The 15,979-nt window shown below is 42.4% G+C and overlaps 1 protein-coding gene across 3 annotated transcripts in view; it reads left to right on the forward strand.

Annotated features, from left to right (window-relative positions):
- Positions 1-13,051, forward strand: part of mkx (mohawk homeobox) — an 82,409-nt gene extending 69,358 nt beyond the window's left edge. For 2 of the 3 annotated variants that reach the window (XM_031904523.1, XM_031904524.1), the window contains exons 6-7: positions 10,788-10,821; positions 12,164-13,051. In XM_031904523.1, coding sequence (XP_031760383.1) covers positions 10,788-10,821; positions 12,164-12,350 — 221 coding nt within the window. In that variant the 3' untranslated portion in view covers positions 12,351-13,051. The remainder of the gene's footprint in view (positions 1-10,787; positions 10,822-12,163) is intronic. The other variant, XM_031904525.1, reaches the window with a different exon arrangement.
- The last annotated feature ends 2,928 nt before the right edge of the window (positions 13,052-15,979 follow it).

A 15,979-nucleotide genomic window follows, 5' to 3' on the forward strand; every position in this document is an offset into this window, starting at 1 on the left:
GGCATTACTAGAGAAGCACCAGTCCCAGGCCTTGCAAGGCATTACTAGAGAAGCACCAGTCCCAGGCCTTGCAAGGCATTACTAGAGGAGCACCAGTCCCAGGCCTTGCAAGGCATTACTAGAGGAGCACCAGTCCCAGGCCTTGTAAGGCATTACTAGAGGAGCACCAGTCCCAGGCCTTGCAAAGCATTACTAGAGGAGCACCAGTCCCAGGCCTTGCAAGGCATTACTAGAGAAGCACCAGTCCCAGGCCTTGCAAAGCATTACTAGAGGAGCACCAGTCCCAGGCATTGCAAGGCATTACTAGAGGAGCACCAGTCCCAGGCCTTGCAAGGCATTACTAGAGGAGCACCAGTCCCAGGCCTTGCAAAGCATTACTAGAGGAGCACCAGTCCCAGGCATTGCAAGGCATTACTAGAGGAGCACCAGTCCCAGGCCTTGCAAGGCATTACTAGAGGAGCTCCAGTCCCAGGCCTTGCAAAGCATTTCTAGAGGAGCACCAGTCCCAGGCCTTGCAAGGCATTACTAGAGGAGCACCAGTCCCAGGCCTTGCAAGGCATTACTAGAGGAGCACCAGTCCCAGGCCTTGCAAGGCATTACTAGAGGAGCACCAGTCCCAGGCCTTGCAAGGCATTACTAGAGGAGCACCAGTCCCAGGCCTTGTAAGACATTACTAGAGGAGCACCAGTCCCAGGCCTTGTAAGGCATTACTAGAGGAGCACCAGTCCCAGGCCTTGCAAGGCATTACTAGAGGAGCACCAGTCCCAGGCCTTGCAAGGCATTACTAGAGGAGCACCAGTCCCAGGCCTTGCAAGGCATTACTAGAGGAGCACCAGTCCCAGGCCTTGCAAGGCATTACTAGAGGAGCACCAGTCCCAGGCCTTGTAAGGCATTACTAGAGGAGCACCAGTCCCAGGCCTTGCAAGGCATTACTAGAGGAGCACCAGTCCCAGGCCTTGCAAGGCATTACTAGAGGAGCACCAGTCCCAGGCCTTGCAAGGCATTACTAGAGGAGCACCAGTCCCAGGCCTTGCAAGGCATTACTAGAGGAGCACCAGTCCCAGGCCTTGCAAGAAATTACTAGAGAAGCACCAGTCCCAGGCCTTGCAAGACATTACTAGAGAAGCACCAGTCCCAGGCCTTGCAAGGCATTACTTGAGAAGCATCAGTCCCAGGCCTTACAAGGCATTACTAGAGGAGCACCAGTCCCAGGCCTTGCAAGGCATTACTAGAGAAGCACCAGTCCCAGGCCTTGCAAGGCATTACTAGAGGAGCACCAGTCCCAGGCCTTGCAAGGCATTACTAGAGGAGCACCAGTCCCAGGCCCCAGGTAAGTCACAGGGGTTGCCTAGCAACTTGACACCCCAGGAAATGTTGCTTTGGTTTGCAGAGGTGGTCTCTATAAATATCAGCAACAGCAGCATCTACCACAACTGGCACTCAAGACTGTGCCTTCATGGCTTGTCCCCCACCATAATGAAGGCTGTGCCATGTGTGCCAGATGCACAGTACATAGCAGCTCCAGCTGTACTTGCCCCACCCAGTGCAGTGTTCCAGCTCCTGTAATATTTAAAAATAGCAAATATTCAGACAACGAATGTCCATGAATGATAGCTGACTCCCTCTTAACTCTTTATTTAAAGAGCACCCATATTGTTCTTCAGAGTTTAGGGTAAGTTCCAGGCTGCGGACACCTGCACTTTCATTCTATAAATGGTCAGATTGGGAGCAAACAAAGGGAAAGTTGTGCTCACCACGGGGTGCAATGAGGGTGTGACCACAAAATACATATAGACAGAGACAAGAGATCCTCTGAGCTCTCCCCTTATCAATATACTGTTTATAGGACATTCTGTGCATAAAGCTACTAACCAATGCCCTCCCCTTTAAGCAAAAGAGCGATTGTTTGTCCATATATTGCAATATATTCAAGATGGTCAACTAAATCATAGTCATCCCCGGTCTGGCCAGTCCTACACTCACTTTCATCTGATTCATTAAGAATTCTACTGCTTCATTATACATTTACAAAGGGACTGTGTTTTACCTGCAACTTGCTTTCAAGGTTAAAACCCCCAAATGGATGAAAGAAAATTAGTTGTAGGTAAAACTTAGTTGCTTTGTAAATGTATAATGAAGCAGTAGAATTCTTTATGAATCAGATAAGTGAGTGTAGGACAGGCCAGACCGGGGATGGCTGTGATGTAGTTGGCCAGCTTGAATATATTACAATATATGGACAAACAATCCCTGTTTTGCCTAAAGGGGAGGGCATTGCTTGGCAGCTTAATGCACAGAATGTCTTATGTCCTATATATATTGGTAATGAGTGCAGAGGGGCTCTTGTTGTTGTCTATAAGCAAGCAAGGGACTGATGCATGCCAAGACTGGGTCATCAGGGCCCCTAAATTTATATAGATAGATTTGTAAACCGGCAAAATGTTTTGTAGAACTGGCGTGAAGGTGCCAGTAGCCACTCTTCATTTAAAAAGCTCCCATTTTGTTCTCTAGTCTGAGTTCTAGGCTGTGGACACCTTCACCCTGATGCTGGAAATTGTGATATTGGGGGCAATTAAGGACTGTTTCCTGCCAAGGTACTATATAGAGGGCAATGTTCCCTCTGAGCTGTGCGCTCGTGCACGCGCACAAAAAATTTTGAGAATAGCAAACTCAATACATTGTGGTGCGTACAAAGAATTTCATGTGAAAACACCAGTTTTTTAACGTGCACACAAAAGAAATTAGAAGCCAAGAAGAAATTAGAAGGGGTCCCCAAATTCAGGTAAAGCAGGATTTCTGACCCGGCACAATGTTTTCTAGAACTGGAGAGTAGGTACCAGTAGCCTGTAACCTAATTGGGCAACATCATAGTTTCACCGTAAGGGAAAATAAATGGAAGTATAGACCATAATTACAAATGATGTACTAGTTCTATTAACGAGATGCATTTAGCAATAAAAATACAGTCTGTGAGAGGAAACTGTAAAAACAACCCTGTCTGTTCCAAGGATTGGCTGAAGAATTCTGCCAGGTCGAACTTTGCTAATGACTTGCAGTTAATAATGGATAACCCTTAAATGTAGTGAACTGTGCCGTTATGGCTGGTTTCTATATCCCCAGAAGAGAAATGCTGAAGAAAATAAAACTGAATTATAACTGAGTGTCTGTAGCGCACAAAGAACTATTTTCAGTTTTGCTGAATTTATCCATTCTGCCAAAGTAAAATGCCAGCAGGCCAGATGTAGAAAAGATGTGTAATTGTAGGTGGGATGGTTGTACCAATTTCAAGTTTAAGATTGGCATGGATGAAAAAAAAAAAAAGACTCACAGATTGGCCTAGATGTTTTCCAAAAAAATGTCTCTTTGTCCAACTGCAACAAATTAAGGAACGATTATTTGAAATACTGTAGTAGAACAACTTTGCTGTTATTAACAACGGTGTGTGATGAACAGAATGAGAAACACAACCTGGGACTTGCACACAAGCAAGAACGCTACGTACGCCGGCACAGCCTACAGTCCAGAAAGAAGAATTTTGGAGCTGCGAGTTTAGATTTGGCCGCCTCATTACCCAAATGAATATATATTTTCTTCAGCCCAGCATTTCAGTAAAAGCAACTTTCTGCCCAGTAGAAAATTCTTTACTATTCATGACCTTCGTGCATTTTTCTGCTTCTGTCTACTTGGCAGTAGCAATAGCGGTCACAGCAGTCGACGACGCATTTCGACACACGCATTGACTCAAAATGCAAAGTCAAACTGTGTGATTTAGTGAAGTGAGCTCTATTTAGTGTTTATTCTGGAAAACTGAGTACCCTATTCAGTTACTGTGAATCCTGTAGGACCCATGGGTTTACCCCAACGTGGGGCAGATCGGGATTCCTGCAGATCACAGACTCACCACTGCCCATGATGTTAGTGTTCTCTGCTTATTTGTGGCCACAGAGAAAAATAACTGGGCGAGAATTTCATAATATGATGGCAGCATTTATAGGTGCTCATACTGTATGTTCTTGTGCAAAGCTGCTAAACAACTGAAGAGTAGGGTTGCCACCTTATCTGGGAAAAAATACTTCCTATAAAATATATCCTATATATATTTATGTGTTTTCCCTATTAATAACATTGGCATAAAGCAACATTTTTGCCAGGCTGGTAAAAACACCCACTAGGTTGGAACCTTATGAAAGAAGCAGATGATGGTGCATAGAGAGCCAATGAAGTTTCTGCTAGACCATTCCATATCTATAATTACTATGTTTATTATATATAAATGGGCTGTAACATATTAAATCAATGCCAGAAATGAAACTAAAAAGTATTTACCAAATTGCTAAAGGGTTAGAATTAGGACTACCCTTTCCGAGATTATTTATTAAGCCACTAATTGCACTGTGCCCCAAGGGCAAGCCACATGAGCTTTCCTTACCTGCATCCAGAAGGCTCCACACAGACACCAAAATGATAGCAGCACCTCACTTGTGCAAATAACCACTATTCTTTCTTATCACATCATGGAAGTTACCTGTGACATTACCTTTAGGTTATTTGGGTATATTCCAAGGAAGGCTGTTTCTTTGCCTTTCATAAAATAACAGTTTAAAGTCTCATTCTTTTGTTCAGGGTCACAGTGGGGTTGCTTTGTTCTTTGTAACATCGGAACACTCTGTTTTCTTTGGATGACAGTCCCAGTACCATAGCGGATCGTGCTGTGGGAGTTCAATTTCCAGCATTTATCTTATCTGCTTGGGAGAAGGAGATTTATCAGTAGCTTGCTGAAGATCCTTGGCTGAGACGTTGGCTTTGAAGTCTTGTCCTTGGACTGAATTTACACAAAATATTGTTGGAATTTCCTATGCGAGGGTATGTTACTTGTTAGGATGCCTTATCAATACCACAATATGTCATTTCAAATGACAAGAAAAGTCCAAACTTAAATAAGCGCTATAGTGACTTTGTAACACTTCTCTAATGGAAACCATGCATCCAAGATGGCACTGCTGATTTCTGCATTTTCTGCCTCTAGTAAAGGAGTTAAATCACTTTTTTTAAAGCAAAAACAATGTAGTTCTGGAGTGGGAGCGGGGAAATACAATTAAAATAGTTAATATAGGGTCTGCTAGTTCTTTACATTTTTCCCCTTCCTGCATTGCCAGGGGCTGCTACTAAAGAGCCGCAGAGGACAGAATTGCCTATAACCATTTGGGTGTCATCAATTAATTAAAAATTCCTTGAGAACCCACCCTAGAAGTTTGAGTTGTCGGCTGGTGTAATACAAATTCATATGTTCACACATGACGGCAGTATATAATTAGAGGCAGATTTTGTCAAGTTCTGTCTAAACAAACATAAGAAGGAACACAAGCTGAAGCACAGGGTGTTAGAGCCCTGCCAATAGCCGCTGACCTTGGAGATGGCTGCGCCACGGCACAATCTGCTTCCAATGAAAGAGAAAGTTTCTGGTTTAACTAGTGTTGCTGACGAATGTGTTTCGCTGGTTTTGTGAAGCTGCGAGCATGTAAGGGACACATTGTCTTAATTTTATGTTCTTGAAGGGATTTTTCTCTCTTGCAGCAACAATAGAGGCACAAGGAACAAATATGCAGCAGTAAGCCAGTTTAGGGCTGTGGGACGCATTATGATCTGGGTACAGATATTTCCTTTTATTCTACATATTTCCTTTCACTTACAATTAAGCAAGAAAAGCCTGTTTAGTAGAACACTACTATCATAACCGCAACCTGTTTACAGGCTTTCATTTGAAGGTCTTATCATTTGCAAACAAATACACTTATTCCCTATGGGGGGATTTTATAGAATATTTAGAATGGTGGAAACAATTACAACAATTCAATTTCTATATGTAAAGTGTCCACCATGCACTTTGTTAGTATTAACCATTTCTAGCCATCACAGCAAAATCATTTTAGGGCCCTCAAAACCTTGGGAAGATACCTGGGCCACCTCAGTCTCTGTGCCAAGAGAACAGCCCCTAAGAAAGTTTTTGAAAAAAAAAAACTTTTTAAATGTATATAGAAATTAATAGAGAGTTTGTCCCTTTTGGTTCTTCAGACAATAAAGCAGCAATTATTTCCTCCCCTGTTCTGCTTATCTGCCGGCTTCTGCTACATTGTTTCAGGAGTCAGAGCCAGGAGTGCAGGGAATACAAACACCCATAGAGTTGCTGCCTTCAATAGCCATTACATTTACAAATCATGTTTAAAACCAATGAAATGTTTTGATGGCTGTGTGTGGGAAAGTTTTGTTTTAAGGGCGCAGACAGCTTTGGGGTGCAGGGTCGGACTGGGCCGTCAGGACACCAGGAAAATACCCGGTGGGTCCCAGCGGTCCAGACCTGACGCTGTTGCCGGCTCTCCTGTCCACCGATGTCCTCCCCTGACGCATTTCACATATGTGCATTCAGGGGGAGGAAAACGGTTAGGGGTGTGCGGCGGGGGCCCCTGTAGGGGACACGGTGGGCAGAGGCACCTTGGGGGGTATGGGGCCCTTAGGGCAGTAGCCCCAGTGGCCCTGCACCCCCCAGTCCGACCCTATTGGGGTGGAGTTCTCCTCTAACCTCTTTGGAAAAATAACTGCTGCCGAATCACATTTTGAATCATTTTTAGTAACTTATTTAAATTCATTTCAGACTTTGGTGCCAAATAAATGTTTTTATCAGTTTCCTTAGCTTATTATTTATTTATTTTTGCTATGGCAGCCGTTCCTTCTGTTTAAAATCAATACTTTCCAAGAAAGTTCCTCCTATCATAAATAGGCTATCAACAGCTGCTGTATTTGCCTTCTTGACTGACCAAATATTATTGCAGAATTAGTTCTATGCCGGCCATCTCGTGCTCAGAAAGTATGTTCTGAAGGGATAATGTCTAGGTCTATTAATTCCCAGAGATGCCAGTATTGCGGTCTTGTGCCTTCGCTGCACTGCGTCGGTGATTGGCCCTCGGGCGCATTTTGTCTGCATCATTTTGTGGCCGAGTCGATTTCTCACTCCTTGCTTTGATTTGATGCTGCTACATGTGTTCTTTATTAGCCCTTAGCACAGGATTGCTAGTGTGCCGATCCAGGCGCTTGACTTATGCAAATATATCTGATTGATTGATACGTTCCTTCAGCGCAAACATTTACATGTCAAGGGAAACAGAGACAAAAAGAATATTTATTAGTTCTAATACTCAGGCTACCTCTCAGAATCTAACAAAATAAAGAACCAGACGTGCATAAAGCAGATGTTTATCTGGCGATTACTTGTAATCACCAGAAAGCTCCAAACTACTGATAAACCATCTCCCATAGAGTCCATTTTAAAGGAAAAGTAAGCCATTTATTTTAAAATCCCCTAAAATTACTCTAAACAGCCCCCAGAATAACATACCTTTCTCCCTGGATGCAGATTTATTTTGTTTCTCTATTACAGTTCAACTTCAACTCTTTTACTGACTTCCTTGTCTAGTGAGAAGCTTTGCTCCCTTTCGCTTTCTGAGCCCTCCTTCTCTCTCTCTGACTATGATGAACTCGAAGAGATGCCTACTGGGCATGCTCACTGCCTCTTCTCCAATTGATTAAGCACCTCTTTGAGGTCATCATAGTTGGAGAGAAAAGCAGTGCTCAGAAAGCAAAAGAGGGCGGAGCTCCATGCTAGACAAGGAAGTCAGTAAAAGAGCTGTAGTTGAACTGGATGTAATAGAGAAACAAAATAAATCTGGGTGCAGGGAGAAAGGTGTGTTATTCTGGGGCTGTACAGAGTTTACTTATTTTTTTATTTAAGAAAATAATTCGATTTTTTTTAAACTGATTTAATTTTTCTCTGTAATAATAAAACAGTACCTGTACTTGATCCCAACTAAGATATAATTACCCCTTATTGGGGGCAGAACAGTCCTATTGGGTTTATTTAATGGTTAAATGATTCCCTTTTCTCTGTAATAATAAAACAGTACCTGTACTTGATCCCAACTAAGATATAATTATCCCTTATTGGAGGCAGAACAGCCCTATTGGGTTTATTTAATGGTTAAATGATTCCCTTTTCTCTGTAATAATAAAACAGTACCTGTACTTGATCCCAACTAAGATATAATTACCCCTTATTGGGGGCAGAACAGTCCTATTGGGTTTATTTAATGGTTAAATGATTCCCTTTTCTCTGTAATAATAAAACAGTACCTGTACTTGATCCCAACTAAGATATAATTACCCCTTATTGGGGGCAGAACAGCCCTATTGGGTTTATTTAATGGTTAAATGATTCCCTTTTCTCTGTAATAATAAAACAGTACCTGTACTTGATCCCAACTAAGATATAATTACCCCTTATTGGGGGCAGAACAGTCCTATTGGGTTTATTTAATGGTTAAATGATTCCCTTTTCTCTGTAATAATAAAACAGTACCTGTACTTGATCCAAACTAAGATATAATTACCCCTTATTGGGGCAGAACAGCCCTATTGGGTTTATTTAATGGTTAAATGATTCCCTTTTCTCTGTAATAATAAAACAGTACCTGTACTTGATCCCAACTAAGATATAATTACCCCTTATTGGGGGCAGAACAGTCCTATTGGGTTTATTTAATGGTTAAATGATTCCCTTTTCTCTGTAATAATAAAACAGTACCTGTACTTGATCCCAACTAAGATATAATTACCCCTTATTGGATGCAAAACAATCCTATTGGGTTTATTTAATGTTTAACTGACATTTAGCAAACAAAGTATGGTGATCTAAATTATGGTAAGTAAAAATATAAAATTATGGTAAGGAACGAGAAGCAGTTATACATTAATAATGACAAATGTAGATTCAAAAAGATTGAGTCTTTTCTTGCACCAAAACCTGCAATAAATGTTCTTTCAGCCTGTCGCGTCCTTTATTCCAGTAATCCAACTTTATTCATATTTTAGTCCAGATACAAAATTGTGAATTTGTACATCCCTGCTATTATATGCAATAAGGCTCAGATGGGAAAAAGCGATAGGCTGGTTAATAAGATGACATGATACCCATTAATAGCTCAGTTGAGGAGAGCATTTCAGAGCTCTCATGGTTTGCTGAGCGCTTTCCCTCCCTAGCTATGGGAAGGCACTGCGGCAGGATAACGCACACAGCTTATATTTTACGTATTCCTCAAGGTATGCATGTCCTCCAGGTGCCAGAAAAATTAATAAGGCTGTTCAGCATATAACACCGTGTAATTCCTATAAATCATAACCTGAACAGCAGCACTCAGTCATCGGTGTTTCCGACACGTACATAGAGGTGGATTTATGAAACCATGGAAAAATTTGGCAATGATGTTTACAGCCGTGTAAAATTCCTCCCCGGGGTATTTACGCACAACGACCCACCATATTGAGAGGTTGTATCTCCCGGTCGGCTCGGTGGCTCCCTACTTGCCAAGGCAGCTGGAGGTGGGGAGGGGGATTAACGGGTCCCAGACAGAGAATGAATCCACTCAAACAGTTACACACACACATCTCAGTGTGGGGAGCTTTCAGCACATTCATTGCCATGGTCTGAAGTACAGAAACCTGGTGTTTACTGGGAAAGCAGTATATTTTATATGTGTGTGTTATTAATTTGTATGATAACCAGGGCCGGAACTAGGGGTTGGTAGAAGAAGCACGGAGCTAGGAATGTACTTCTGTCTGCTGCCCCTCAGGGTCCAAGAGGATGCAGTTTTCATGGTGACAAGTAGGGGGGGGTCTGGTTTCTGGTTACCCCCCCCCCCCCCTCCTCACTCTCTTTTGTAACTTCAGCAATGACAATGGGAAATGAGCCCTATCAGCCTCTGTGCTGCCCTGTGTATTAATATATGATACAGGAGAATTAATGTCTGATTCTGTCAACAAGCAACTGATTGTTCTATTGAGACATTAAAGAAGCCGCTCGCACTGGCATTCTCCATAATGTGCTACCGAATAAGCTCTGAATATACCAGCCTGTTATTATCTTATAGAGCAGGGGTAGGGAACCTATGGCTCGGGAGCCAGATGTGGCTCTTTTGATGGCTGCATCTGGCTCGCTGGCAAATCTTTAATAAAAAAAATAATGGGGTGTGTGACCTGCTCTCAGTGGATAGAAGACGTGTTCTAAGCCTTAGAACACGTCTTCTATCCGCCAAGCGCAGGCCACGCCCTCCTCTGCATCCGCCATCCTTGGGACCCACCCTACCTTGCCCCGCAGCATCCGCAGCCAAACATATTGTATGGCTCTCACAGAATTACTTTTTAAAATATGTGGTGTTTATGGCTCTCTCAGCCAAAAAGGTTCCCGACCCCTGTTATAGAGCTTTATATCACTGGCCTTTGTTTGTGGTACCTGTACTCTACATAGCGTGAATATAGCATTGCAGGTAATTACAGAGGAATATTTAAAAAGAATCATCCAGTTCTTCTTTATTTAATATTCCCCATTATATGAATGTGTCGGTAGCACTTTGCGAATCCATCTCAACAGAGCTTGCTTTAACCTTTGATGATCCTGGAGTATTATGTGGGATATAGTTCTACAACTTCCTGATAAAGACTTGTAAAGGGGCCACTGAACATTTACCAGATTGCCATCCTTTGCCTATATATAAGTATAATTCATTAGATAAACTAGTTTCCCATGTACAGAGCAGAAAAACCAACATATTTTCCTGTAATAACCCAGCCTTAAAATGGAAAAGCTCAAATTTTTTGTCAGAATTCCACAGGCAGAAATGTTGCCACAGTAACTGAGTATGAATGTAAATCATTTAGTGATGTCCCTGTTTTTTCCATTTCAGATACGTTGGAGTCTGCAGCAAATAAATGCCAAAGGTGAGTAAGTGCCTTCTGTCTACACAGCGCCGCTCCGTGTGGCTTCACCTGGACAAAATCTCTTTAATAACTTTTTTTTTAAATATATTCGCTGCAGGATAGGTCTTTGCCTAAATAGCAGTATTTATCAGGGCAGTCGTTAAGGTTATGGTACAGTGGTGTTTTCCTGGCAGTGTACGCCACATGTGACTAGAGCCATAAGTGGGCCCCGGCTTTAGTGGGCCCGGCGGCCCAGACCCAAGTCTTGCAGCGTTCCCCCTGCCCGGTCGCTCCTCCCCTGACGCATTAAATTGACACGCTCAGGGTAGGACGTTGGGTGGAGGTCCCCTGTGGGGGGGGTTAGGGGACACCTTCAGGGCCCCTGGGGTGGGCGCCCCGGTGGGCCCTTCACCCCCCAGTCCAACCCTGCGTTGGACAGAAGTGCAAGAGCACTAAGGGGTGCAGAAGTGGTCCCTACAGGCCACCTTGGGGTTGTTACCATCTGCTGGCCAAACTAAACATTGTCCAACTACTTACACTCTGAAATAAAACTTATTTCAGGTCCTTACAAATGTATCACCTCTTGTTATATTTCTTCCATTTTTTAAAATCTTACCATTTCATTTTTACACACTTAATAATTCTGGGTAATTTGTAAAATACCTACTATACCATATATACTGTCCTATACCAGTAAATCTGCGTTTCGAGTAGAATTATAGACCATTGTGACAGAGAACTAGCAGCTTAGACATAATATAAGGCAGGAACATCAGAGCCAGATCTAGGGGTAGGCAGCATAGGTGCGACAGCTGGGGGGCAGTAGTGATGGGGGAGCAGATTATGTGGAGACACCATTGGGTACTATAAGGGGTTGGGTGGTGCTGGCGGAAGTGTTCACCTTGGGCACCAATACTTCTCGGCCCAGTCCTGGTGAACATAAAAAGTTAAACTCCTGAACATAACTTGTAAGCACAATAGTGACTGTAGCTTAAGATTTATAGGAAAATATACTGTAATAACTGAAATGAAACCAATGATTTAATCAAACAACTTATATATACTGGAAGCATGATAACATTACCAGTATCCCTTCTCGCTATGATATTTGGATTCTCTTAGGCAATTAATAGTGATGGGCGAATCTGTCCTGTTTCACTTTGCCGAAAAATTAAAGAATCTTTGAAAAGATTAGCAAAATGGCGAAAATGACTTGCGCCATGATGTGCGTCATTTTTTGCCGTGGGCGATAATCGGCCCATGAATGGCTGCGCCGCTTCCCCCCGTACCCCTCTAGGTTAGCACAAAGTGCTGGTATGAGATAAACAATCTAACGGAGATTTGTCCTTTTCATTTAATCTAGTGCAGTTAATAAAGAAGGGGCCAGCAAAGATGAAACGTACTGGAGAGAGATCAACGCAGCCATGGCCTTAACGAACCTTGCGCAAGGGAAAGATAAACTGCAGGGAACGACGAGCTGCATCATTCAGAAATCCTCGCATATATCGGAAGTGAAGACTGTTAAAGTGGCGCTGCTTCACAAATACTAACCTGGGGCTTCTCAGACTTACCCAGCGCCGGAGTTTGCCCCACGGATCTGAGAACAATTACTATTCTGGTTGCTAAACATCTAAATCAGAAAAGTCTTGGATGCCAGGCCCTGCCGGACATGTACTGTACATTCTCATGCCTTACTCGTTTTTTTGTTTTGTTTTTTTTAAACCGGGAGGAATACATAACTTATTTTATCCGTCAGCCTAAATATTCCGCTGATAAGTAAGAATCGCTTTTGCCATTTGTGCCTTGCCTAAAAGAAATAAGCTACAACGTGGGCATGAGATCAAGTTCTTGTGCCTTAATTTATGAACGCCATAATGCTTTTTATATTTAATCGAGGTTTAAAACTACCTGTGCTGCCAACAAGTTGATATTTGTGGCTGATTGGGAAAGTGCATGAAATATCACAGAGAGTATATCTGTATATCATACAGTATTTTTGACGTTTCAGTTTTTGTTTTTCAGTTACCTTGGAAAGTCTATTTTATTGTTCTTTATTCAGAAACTGATCGTGATCCACCCTGACAAATATCACAGGTTCTGTAGCTCCCTGTAACACAGGCTGAGCCTGGTACAGTGTATACACTGCATGGGCAAACGTATGTGGACAGTACTTATACTTAGTGATGAGCGAATCTGTTCCGCTTCGCTGAAAAATTAGTGAATCTTTCAAAAGATCAGTGAAACTGCAAAAAATTTGCGAAACTGCGAAAATGTTGTGCGGCAAAAAAAATTGTCGCCCGTGGCTATTCTTTTGTCACCCGTGGCTATTATTTTGTCACCCGCGGCTATTATTTCGTCGCACGGCTATTCTTTTGTCACCCGCGGCTGTTATTTTGTCGCAGAGCTATTATTTTCTCGCCCGCGGCTATTATTTAGTCGCGCGGCTATTCTTTTATGACGCCGGTGACAATTTTTGGACGTGCGTGGAATTTTTCCGCAGCAAATTTTTTCATCTGTTTTGCAAAACAATCCGCCAATGGCGAAACGCAGAAATTCACCACAAATCCATGCCTGGCGAAACATTTCACCCATCACTACTTATATTTATAGCAATTGGCTATTTAGTGGTGTAACTAGTCTGTGCCAGGCCCCCTCGCAGAGAAATCTTCAGAGCCTACCCTAAGGTCAATTGAGAATGCAGAGACATGTCTAGAAAATCCAGCCAGCAGGGCTGAACTGATTGCAGTTTGATAAAAATGCAATAGGGCAGCCCTGCAACATGTATTTATTAGCTGTGTCCCTGAATTATGCCAGTGTCTTTCATTTTCCAGACAGTTGTACATTATATAATCACATTCTTGGCCATTCCATGGCTTCTTCCTTGAAAACAGTTTGGGGGTGGCCCTTTTCATTTCTCAGTACAATAATGCCCCCCATGCACAAAGCAAGGTCCATAGAGGGTGAGTTTGCTGAGACGGGAGTGGAAAAACTTGCCTGAACATCTGTGAGTTGAACTGGAACACCAGCTGCAAGCCAGGCCTAATCCCCAACATCACTGCCCAACCTCGTATGTATGAATGGCTGTAATTCCCCCAACAATGTTCCAGCAACTAGCGGTAAGCTTTCTCACAAGACTAGAGGGTAAATACTGTTATATGTGTAAATAGATTCATTTGAATTTCCTTAGGTTTGGAATGAGTTGTTGGACAGGCAAGTTTCCACATACTTTTGGCCATATAATGTAGTCACTATTATCAGACCCCATAGCACATAAACCCTGGTGTTTCATAACAGAAATTCCTCATCGCCCAAACAGGCAGTTTTTGTAACTGAGTGGTATATACAGATACAGCAGACTAAAGGAAGCCTGAAAATCAAGCTTCTCCGGCAGGTATTCATTCCAGGGCTCCCTTGCACACATGGTGCCTGCACTTTGTACCTTTAGTGCCATTATATATATATGATATATATGCAATTTATACAACAGAATGGGAAATGCTGAAGCCTATTCTCTAAGCCATTAAATGCCTTTAAGCCCTAGGGTTTAACCAATCAAAAGCTTTACTGAAAAAAAGGATGATCGTTGCATTCATTTTTAACACAACGTACAGAAAGTCTGTTGGTGGATTTCAATTGGATAAACCTTAAAGTATAGTAGAGGTGAAGTTTGTAATGTACTGAACTAGTGGTAGTTATTGTGTCTGGTCTGATAGCTCTGAGCCAAGTCAGATAATCAGACATTGTAACATGAAGAATGAAATTGCACATAGAGACAGTATGTAAGGTAAGTGGAAGGATCAGGCTAGTTGGAAAATGTGTTTAGAATTCTGTGGTGAGGTTGGTTGTATGGATAAGGTGATGCAGCTTCAAGGCTGGTTGAGCAGTACATTGTGTAGTAGGGGTCCCTATAAACTATAAAGCAGGGTGCCTAGCATTGTGCCTCCCACTAAGCATGCCTAATTTTAGCTTTGGCAAACTGGGATTTTTGGATTGTATTGCACATTTGATGGAAAAACTAGGGAAATGTCATCATCGGGATTCGACCTGGAGTAATAACGCCCCACCCAGAGCTAATCCAGGACCAGATCTAGGGGTAGGCAGAAGAGGGACGTGTCTAGGGTGCAACAGGGTAGGTGCTAAACATGTAGCTCTTCTGCCTACCTACCCCTAGTCAGGGCCCTTGTCCCCCCCACTGCCCACTTGTTATTAATCTTCCTCATCCCCATCTTCAGCACAGGTGTCCATACAGAGCCCATACAAAGTACAAGTCACACAAAGAAGGATTTTGTTTGGGAGCAAAACTGAATGGGAAGTGAGTTAAATCAGACTGAAGTGTGCGTTGTGTACAGTCATGTAGTAAAGTTCTACGCAAAGGCAAAGGCATATTTTGCACCTTCAAAACATAAAAACCCTTTGATGCCCAAGTTATAGCCCCAATAACAGTTTGGCAGCAGCAATAATAACATGTCCCCAGAGTCACATTTACATTTCTACATTTTATTTTGCCATTTCTTCATTTAATTCTCTTTGCTGAACTGATAATTAAAACAATAAGGTAAAAAAGTAGAGTTTGAAAAGGTTTGACATTAATATTAAAAGGGCCCAGTAACTGTCAGGCAGTTTCTTAATGAAAAGGTTGGTGCGGAGCGTGCTCAAATGGCATTTATAGACAGTGACAAAATACATGTTCCATTGGCGTAAGCCCGGAGGTTATCATGATATAAAGTTGTTATTATGCACTAATGATAGCGTTGCACAGAAAGGCCTTTCAGGCTATTTGCTGCCTTTCTAGCTGCAGATATCATAGAGTGAGGCGTTACTGTTGCCAAAATGAAGGATTTGTCAGTATTCAGTTTATTAACATGGAAGTTACTTCTACATTCCCTGTAAGATATTTCGTTTTTCATTGATTAAAAAAATGTTTTTACCCTTAAGGGCTGTGGAACATGAGGTAATTGGATTGCTGCTTATAGCACTAGTGATCAGTGCACCAAGGGCCCCCAATGGGTGGCTTCTCACTGACAGCCAATGGAAGCATCACAATAAACTGCACACACTGCAATTCTGGGCAATAATATTATGTGATTTTTCCAACAGTGTGTAATTGGTGGCCCAGGCAGATGTCTACAGTATATGAACTGGGCAGATTTAAAATTTTAATCTTGTGCATTGGCAATGG

This window comes from Xenopus tropicalis, chromosome 6, assembly GCF_000004195.4.
Source record: "Xenopus tropicalis strain Nigerian chromosome 6, UCB_Xtro_10.0, whole genome shotgun sequence".
Classification (NCBI taxonomy): domain Eukaryota; kingdom Metazoa; phylum Chordata; class Amphibia; order Anura; family Pipidae; genus Xenopus; species Xenopus tropicalis.